Raw genomic sequence first — 9,357 nt, 5'->3', positions numbered from 1 at the left:
AGTTTTGGGTTCCGTAAGACAAAAGCACCAATCTGAAATAGCGGGAAGTTACTGGAAAGATTCTAATGAAATAGTTAATGATGTTTCTACGAACAACTCTACACAAACAACAACGCTTTCCCAGAGGATACATACAGGACTAACAGGGCCTCAAATAACTATTGATAGTAGGTGTCGACGTGACATCCTATTCACCGAATCTAGAGCTTAAAACATGGCTGAAATGTGCTTCCACTACTATGAAGTTAATAAATAGAAAACATAGTGGTTAGAGGTAGGCTACTTAATTTGCTCACAGCTAATTGCTTAAGACCATAAATATTGATTCGACAACTAACCACAAGGAAATAAAGAGTCTCAGGTAGGAGCTAGATAAGTTGTCCAATGGTGCAACGTTTACATATCTAGGCTTTGCTATTCAGGACACCATCATGGTCTAACTACACAGATAGATTATATATGAACACAGGTTCGGTAGCTATTTACATTTCATAAACACAACGTCGCATCTGACCATGGCGCGTACCTTTCGACAGCTTGTCTTATGTACATCTTCCTTCTAGCACTGCAGTGAGAAGCAAAAAATAAAGGAATAAGAAAATAAAATTTGAGAGTAGTATAATATAATAGCGGTAAACTCAAGATTGCCGAGGACGTAAACTGAAACCTGTCATGTCCAGTTCTTTCTCTTGGATCTGAACTGGAAAAGCTTGTCTCTCCATTGAGCTGAAAAAAAGAAAGAAAAAGAAAACAATAAAAACATTAGTCTAGTTTACAAGAATAAATCAAAGTTTAGGTCCATTTGGATTGTATGAGCTATGGCTTTAAATGTTTGAAGTCCGACTGTGATTAAGTATGAACTAGCAGATTAAAAATTGAAGGCTCAGTTCCAACTTCAGATCACTGCATTTGCATTGTGATTGAAAGATCTCCGCCGCCTTTCAAACATGATTTTAATTGTTTCCAATTGATGGATGGTCCAGATTACCACATTTAATCTTTTTGTGCACGCCCTTCATTTAAGCCAGACTCAAAATATTTTTTAAAAAAATTAGGCCCAGCCCAAGCACACATAAACAGAATGTGACATATCTATCGGAACAGATACAACCTAAAAGTTAAGATTGTAGGTTTGGACCCATCATTATCTGTCAATCCTACATTCTTGGAACTTACATTTAAGATTGTAGGTTTTAACCCATTAGTATCTGTCAATCCTACATTCTTGTGACTTACATTCCATGTGGGGCTATATTGAGCTCTCATCTCCAAGCACGGCACCAAATTGTGTCCTTCAAGCTCTCTACAAGTCACCACAACCCACCTCATCTGAGCTCATACATTTCACCCACACTTCCTTGCACCAAGCTCCAAATCCATGGTCATCTTAACGTACCACACCATCATATCATGTTACCATGACTTCCTTTCTACAAGGTTATCATGATTACAACAGCCACCATATCGGTTGCATGATACCGCTCAGCAGGGTAGCCTAGATTTGTTTACTCTCTCAGCTATGATACTAATTGTTACAAAGACTAAGCCAGCCGAAGGATGCATGAACCCGGATGCAAAGTTTGGGTCCATCAATATAAACCTAGCCTCCACACTTTTATTCCATACAAGACTTTTCACAAGTGAAAATCTTAACATTAATGCGGCACAACGCTAAAACATCATCAAGCCACTAATCTAACAGCAATCAAATTACAAATTACAGCATAAAGGGGGAGCCTTTCTTGGCACAACAAACAGAGATTAGAGGTCAGGTATTAGAGAGTTGTTGAAATTTTTACCAGCATCTTTGTATCGTTCCTCGACAGCAGCAATCAGCATGTTCTTGACCAATCCAAACTCTTTGGTCTCCGAGCAAGGTTGGCCGTTTGGCCTGTAAATTTATGAAAAATTTTACAAAACTGTGAAACTTCATTCCAACAAAAATCATGATACTTAACCAAGATACATCAGAGGACAAAAACCTCTGTTTGAAATTTAAGTGAAGCTATCAAGCGACTTCAACATATGCCAGAACAAACAAAATTTAATACATAGTCATGGAGGGATATTAAAACTACTTAACTCAACTAGTTAGTGGCTAAATTGTAGCAAAAACCTCCTATTTGTATAGACTTTCCTCCCCAGACTATTTTCTTCTCAGAATACCCTATTTCGTAAATAAAAGCAAAGGCAGGGACACAAAGGAAGACGGATAGAAAAAAGGATAGCAGGTATAAGTCGTACGTAGCAACTGTTATGCTGCTGGACAATGTTATGAAATCCACTGGCATCTTGCCACAAAACTCACGATAGGAACAAAAGACTGACAATATGATAGAGAAAGGAAGACTGACAATATGATAGAGAAAGGCCCACATCGAGAAAAGTGACAACACCCTGTACTAGGACATCCACAGCTCGACATCAAAGACAATCCTTCCAGCTGGCTGCTTAATCAACATCTGTAATGAAAAATCCTGAGTTTCTCTCTATCCAAACAGAATACAGAGAAAACCAAATCAAAAATCTTCTTTGTAATCACTCATTATTGCATCAGATTTCTTGCCCTGCTCCCTCTATTGACAAAAGATAAATTAGCAGATGTGAGAAAAGGTGAAGATGCAGAGATGTTGTGCAAGACCATGAACCAGATAGCAGGAGAGAACCAGCAATTAAAAAAAAAAAAAATACGCAAGCAGCTAAGTCACACGAGTTGCAAAGCACGCAACAGTGCAGGAACCTTCCAAAAAAAAACAAGCGAAATGCCCTTGATTCCTCCAGAAGAGATAATTCAACAAAACAGAACTGACACTGAAGTTCCATTAGCTGTCCGTCTCCAGCAAATCGAGTGATCTGAATTTGAGATTTTCCACAAATGCTGCTAACTCACGGAGCTCCCTCAATGAATGGAAAACAACAGACCCCAAAGAGCAGTCCATGGAATTAGCAAGAGAGACAGACCCCCATTGTTGGAAATCCAGGTTGAAGAGACTAGGTAATCTACATCTCGGGGAAGCTCATAATTCCAGTGTCCACACCGAAAGGAGGAAAGACACCCATTATTTGAAATCATGGAATTCAAACTGAAGAAGAAATGCTAATTTTCGCAAACCAATTTCACTTGTCCTATACGTACACTTTGCCTTCCTTCAGCGTTCCATGAAATGTATTGCTTTGCACAACGATCAATGGCGTAAAATATAGCTTTTCAACTTTCAAGGGGAACAACACAAAAAACCATTATAGTTACAGGGGGTTTTCCTCATTTTAGCTTTAGTTAATATATTACTTAACACGGCAGAAGCAATATGCAGCTGCTGCTTCTACAGTGCTATGGTAAAATGCATGTTTCCTAAACAAGTAAACTCACGAAAGAAGGAATGGATGAGGGTCGAGGCATCCTTAGCCAACATTTGAAAATCAGATAGGCTGATATAGGAAAACATAAAGTATTCTTACTTGTCAAGTTCAGTAAACAGCATTCCGTCAGATTGATTTGCAGTGACCAAAACCTTGGATGGTTCTACCACTCTCATCCCATCACTGTATGCAAGCTGCCTATTGACCTGTATCGGCACCTGCAGAAAGTCACAGAAAAGGAGGGTACAATTAATGAAAAAAGAAAAAGCTAACCAGGCAACTATATATGAATATTCGCCCTGCTGTTTGATGAAGTATGATTTGTAGAATGCTGTATCGAAGCTCCCATAACATATCTCTGTAGCAGAATCAGAAGCATCAAGTTGGAGCTTCCACTCTGAGGGCTAAAATCTTATTTCAGTTTTTCTAGCAGTAGAAGCGCAAGCAGAGGTGTAGTGACCCCAACTGTGCCCAGATGTGACCCCCACCACCACTGCATTCCCAAAACAGGACACAATGCCGCACAAAAGCCACTACAGTGTCCACAGTGGAGATGTAACATTTACAATGATTTGCGCTAACAGCCCTGCGGTTAAAAAAAAAAATGTAGCATCTTGCTACCTTTTTAACTGCAGATCCTAGCAGAAAATTACAACAGGAACCATTATGGATAAAGTGCACTTTGAACTACAATGCAGTAAACTGCAATCAGCACTATAAAAAAAGAGTTTCTGGGAAAAGAGAGAGAGAGAGAGAGAGAGAGAGAGAGAGAGAGAGATATTTCATTGTCAGATAAAACCAATGAAACTAGAAGTGCAAACAATCCACAGTAGAAAAATCAAGGCCATCCAAGATTCCTTCAACCGCATAGAACAGAAAACCGAAGGAGAGAGATGCAGATGCTACACGCACTATACTTCACAAATTTCAATATGATAAGATAAAATGAATGAAGAAAGTTATTCCTCGTGTAAAAATGTGGCAGAAAGCTTCTTCACTCAATACTATATTTTATTGCCAGTTAGCCTAACAAAGAAAAATATATTGTTGCTTGTTAGAATGCATCCATCTGGTGTCACTAAGGAAACTCAGTAAGTTAAATCACTCCTCTCTTTATGCATATAAAAATTTAAAACACTAGTTGTAAATCTAGTTGGCTTGCAATGGTTTACTGCCCACCGCCTTTGGCTTTATCTTATTGATCAAAAAAATACCAGCCTGCTCATTAAATTAAATTGGTTAGTTAAGAACCAATATACAATGAATCCCCAAGAAAAGTTGCAGGCTTATATACAATTTTTCTGTAGATCCATTGCTGGTTCAGCACATACAAGATCCACAATTTAATTCATTACCTTGTTCAAGTTCATCTTATTGTGTCTGACTTGAGATACATCAGTAAACTGGGCATTGTCTTCTCTATGCATGTAGAACTAGGACACTTCTAGTCAATAATAAGTTCCTAATATAATTCTCAGCTAATGCAGCTTCCATAGATATCAATGATAGCAACATGAACTATATGCATAAGCCCTTTTTGTTCTTACTGGAAAACACAACCAATGGTGCTGTATTCTGCCATGGACTTCCTGGGAGAAGATCCCTTATAATAAGTTCACAAGTGAAATGCTAGTTCATCAAAATAATTTTGAACCAGAATGTCATTCCAAAGTACTCTCAAATATTAAGGATAAAACATCTACAACACGTTACTCTATATTCATCTAGCAATTCCAGCCTAAATTCATAGAAAACATAAATACCTTGCACCGTACAGCCATGTTAATGGCATCAGAAGGCCGGAGATCAAAGCTGATGCTCTCCTTTTCATCACCAACCTGCATGCACCCCAAATGCCTAGTTAAAAAGATACATTCACTACGATAGAACTGATAGAATTAAAGCAAATTTTAAAAGAAAATAATTGCCTTAGCAAGGTACAATTGAGCAAAGTACGCCTCATGAACTCTTTTTGTCACCCGAACCAGCTGGACCTGAAACAAACCTCTCAAGTTAGCATATAAATTCATAGTCTTAGTGCCAAGAATCAGATGATAACATTAATCCTTCTTTCAGGATTTTGCTAGGTCCAACAAAATAATTACCTATCTACAGACCATCTTTAACCACCGAAATAAACAACTGATGCAGTAGAGGCAAAATAGTATGAAAACACTAGGCTTCTAAACTTAGCCTTTTCAACTCACCATGTATCCCATCTTCTCAATCATCTCCTTTACAACTTGATATATAGTAGGCCTTGCCTGAAAACAACAACAATATCACATTATCTTCAATGCAAAATAAACATTTTCTGAAAGGAAGAAAGAAACGAACAAACTTCCAACTATCCAAATCCAAATAATTCAAGAAAACCCATACTATTTGAACATTTCGAACTGCAGCCATCAACAAAGCACTCGGCATCTCCACTGAAAGAAACATAATGTTTAAATATATCATTCCAGGAAAAGAAGCCTGTGAAACGAAATTCCTTCGTAATCAAAAGATACATACAAACAATGATTGGGAGCAGAAGATCACTTCCATCTTCCATCTTTAATACAATAGCAGGGTGAGGAGCATAGTCTGGAAGGCTTCCACCATGGGGGTTATTGTGAACACATCTTAAATGTCTACCATCACGCATTTTAATCATGAAGCCGTCCGATCCACTTCTCACTTCAACTGTTGAGATAAATCAAAATACACAGTTAGCCAAGGGTTTTTTTCTCCTCACAAACATGCTAAGATATTAAAATGAATTTATCTTATCAAATAGCACTCAATGAAAAAGTTGTCCTCCACAATGATTCTCAAAGGCATCAGAATAATACAAGCAATACAAGGCCTAACATGTATAATAGCCTCTTGATATGACTAGTATGTGTATGCATGACATCGCACCAACAATGCCAGGCATGCGGGCCAATAAAAGAAATATTTGTTTAATAATTTTAATGTCTTATCCTATGAATATTGTAGTCTTCTAATATTTACACATAAAAGGACCACTAACAATTTTATCCGGTGTACCAATTTAATAACCGACGCTAACTTTCATCTTGGGCATTACAATTTATCTAGCCTTCCATCACAACATTGTTCCGCTTTGAGAGATGAAACACCGAAAAGCAACAGCAAAAAAAAAATTTTGCAAGTTCAAATGAAATTTTCACAACCTTTTAGATTTTTCTAAGCTTCCACTATACCTGAAGTAGGAAATACAATAAACTGTAAAGTATCAGCTGTTAAAAGGTCAATCAACACACACAGATGTCACCTGAGAATGATGATGTTCCAACACAATCCACAAAAAGTATAGCATACTGTAAAGACTGAAAAGTTACATTTGTTAAAAAATAAATTACCGGCTTCTATCACACTGGAATTCACATATTCTTCATCATTTTCACTGAAGTTCCCAGCCCGGCTGCCATTACCATCAGAAGAGGAACTAAAACTACAACGAGTAGGCCGGCCTTTAGTCCCACAGGTTTGAAAAGAAAGAACAGAAGCTTTGCTTATGCTACTGCATCTGGTTTTCATCCCCCAAAATCCACTTCTGAGATTCCCAGCTTTCACTAATGGGCTGCTGATTGGTGCAGCAGGAACTCCAGCATACTTAATTGGAGCAGCAGGGCGACAAAGCACTGATCCCTCTAGGACTGCCATCTCTTTGACTTCAACATAAAGGACAAAACCATGTCAGCAATTTCTAGCTAAACATATTAAGGAAGAACATAATAATTGGGGAGTCGGCGACATATTTTCAAATAAAGAGAAAAGAACTTGCAAAACATTTTGTTGCTCTTGACCCCAAATAGAGGACATTTTTGTTATTTATCAGGAGAGGTGCATTACAAAATAACAGGTGCAGACAGACTGCGCTGTAAACCGAAAGGAACAAACAGGGTGGAGGAACGTCAAAGGAAACAAATTTTAAGAAAAATGTGTCACACAACAACAAGTACTCGTCTAGTCAGCAAGTGCGTTTGAAACTGTACATTGATATGATTCAGTAGATTATCATGTTCTTTATCATGTGAAAATATGGGTCATCATGTACTTTACCATGTGAAAATATGGGTCAAAATAGTGAACCAGCAAAGCGTTGCTAATATATTATTATTCACATGATTTCATCAGCCTGCCACATTACATACATGATATCTCCCACAAATCAACCATGACATTGCTAATCTAGACCTAAGTAAGTACCATTGCATTTACTGAGCATTATTATATCACTGACAGCATACCTAACATTTCTAAAGATGGCGTCAATTATCCATTACATTTCCATTGTCTTTCAAATAGCCATATTTCTATAAACAAATCAATATATAGGTCTCTTTACGAGAAGCTGACAAAAAAAAAAGAAAAAAAAAGCCGGTACATGGAATCAGATTTGTCCACCTTGTTAGTGTGATTTCACATGAGTTGTCTAAGTGGATTAATCTCCAATTTGCCGTGGCTCCCCTTTCTTTGGTGCTTACTTTGTCCTTATTCATCAGCTGAGCTTATTAGTTGTTTCGTACCACAAATTTTTTATTTCNCCCCCCGCACAAATTGCCAATTCTTTTTGGTCATTGAGATTCAAAAATAACTTAGATTACTATTTAAGGGAAAGGCATTGCCTCTTTCTTTTCCTCTAGAATAATAAGCAATCTCATCTTCTTTTCAGAAGGAGAGAATCATCTTGAAAATGCTCCCAACCTCTTCAAAAAGCCATACATCGTGCAGGCAGCCAACTGTATGCATGTAACTAAGAACATAAAAATGTATTACAAGGGCGGCAATGTTACACATTGTAATGTTCGAATGTCTTTGCATGAAGATGCATTGTGACACGTACAGGCCAATGACTTTGCTACTTTATTCTGTAAAGGAATATTATGACAACGAAAGTGCAAAAACAACATTTTGCATGCCTTGTAGTTTAATCATAAATCATTACAATAGTAGCTGTTAGCTAAAGCCATTATAGACTCATGAATTAATAAAGAAAAGCAGCAGCAGCAGCAACAACAACAACAACAACAACAAAATCTTATATAACGAATTATTAATTTTTTTTTCCAAAGACAAATTTTGTATGCTAAAATAACAGTTTGTTTGCTTCGTAATACACAAAATTGCAACTTTACTCACCATCACAAGGAAAAACAGTATCATCCACTTACTCTGCCAAAAACACAAGTCAAATCATGCAATCATACGGTTATATGCAAATTGAGCGAACACTAGATACCACAGTCACAGAATCCCATCACAAGAAACAGCAATCGGGGCCTACAACTCATTTAATCACAAAACCCAAATTCTCAAACATACAACAGCAACAAAACCACAGCGATACAACGAAATCGCTATACCTGAAATCTCGTACGAGCAATATAGAAACCTGATCACCGATCACAAGCGTGGATTGCGCACAAAAGCTTTGATCAGTGGAAATTTAAAGAACAAAAAAATACATCGATTAAATCTTGAAAACCATCAAGGATCTCACGATCTCTAGCGCAAGAACCCTAACTAACTCCTTATCGAAATCCACCCAAATCTCCTCCGTTCGAGGAAGAGAACGAAGCAAACCCTAACCCTAATCAACTCGAGAGTGAGAGAGAGAGATCGATCAATGGCGAAGAAAAAAGAAAAAAGAGGCGACAAAGAGAGAGAGAGAGGACTTTATCGTGGAACGAAAATGGAGTGACGAGATGTACAATTACATATATGCCCATACATAAATGCGAAATTTTCGGCTTTTTTAATGTTATCAGCTCAGAGAAAGGAAGGGTACTTTCGGGAATTAAAAATATGAATTTCCGATAATGCCCTTTATTTGTTTCACCTGTAAACGAACGCTTCGAGAGCCCGCGACGCTGCCACGTCATCGGGACGCTCGCTCGATATCTAGTGCAAAAAGACGAAAATGCCCCTGTAGAAAGGTGCGAGTCACTTCTCTCTGGGAAGCAACCTTTGCCTACACCGGGT

At 37.8% G+C, this 9,357-nt stretch overlaps 1 protein-coding gene across 3 annotated transcripts; it reads right to left on the bottom strand.

Moving 5' to 3' along the window:
- LOC109721934 (bifunctional nuclease 2-like) lies at positions 278-9,034 on the bottom strand. 3 transcript variants are annotated; one of them, XM_020249762.1, is made up of 11 exons: positions 8,739-9,032; positions 6,732-7,043; positions 5,878-6,048; positions 5,743-5,792; positions 5,568-5,624; positions 5,289-5,354; positions 5,124-5,198; positions 3,460-3,578; positions 1,800-1,891; positions 668-726; positions 278-565 (listed from the first exon to the last, which is right to left on the bottom strand). In XM_020249762.1, the coding sequence occupies exons 2-10, from the start codon at positions 7,033-7,035 to the stop codon at positions 671-673; spliced, it is 990 nt and encodes a 329-aa protein (XP_020105351.1). In that variant the 5' UTR covers positions 7,036-7,043; positions 8,739-9,032; the 3' UTR covers positions 278-565; positions 668-670. The 3 variants fall into 3 exon arrangements, 1 of the variants encoding a protein (XP_020105351.1); XR_002219322.1 differs by lacking the exons at positions 278-565; positions 668-726 and adding an exon at positions 2,355-2,462 and having other exon boundaries at positions 8,739-9,034; XR_002219323.1 differs by lacking the exons at positions 278-565; positions 668-726 and adding an exon at positions 2,377-2,462 and having other exon boundaries at positions 8,739-9,034.

Source organism: Ananas comosus, linkage group 16 (assembly GCF_001540865.1).
Source record: "Ananas comosus cultivar F153 linkage group 16, ASM154086v1, whole genome shotgun sequence".
Taxonomy (NCBI): Eukaryota; Viridiplantae; Streptophyta; class Magnoliopsida; order Poales; family Bromeliaceae; genus Ananas; species Ananas comosus.
This window is presented reverse-complemented; position numbering and strand designations above follow the sequence as displayed.

What these genes read in the sequence shown, in the direction of transcription:
- LOC109721934 (XM_020249762.1), bottom strand. Translation starts at nt 7,035, where the DNA reads ATGGCAGTCCTAGAGGGATCAGTGCTTTGTCGCCCTGCTGCTCCAATT. An exon ending in TTCCAGTGTGATAGAAGCCG is followed by an intron (nt 6,049 to 6,731) that starts GTAATTTATTTT and finishes TTATCTCAACAG; the next exon opens with TTGAAGTGAGAAGTGGATCG. An exon ending in CAGTTCGAAATGTTCAAATA is followed by an intron (nt 5,625 to 5,742) that starts GTATGGGTTTTC and finishes TGTTGTTTTCAG; the next exon opens with GCAAGGCCTACTATATATCA.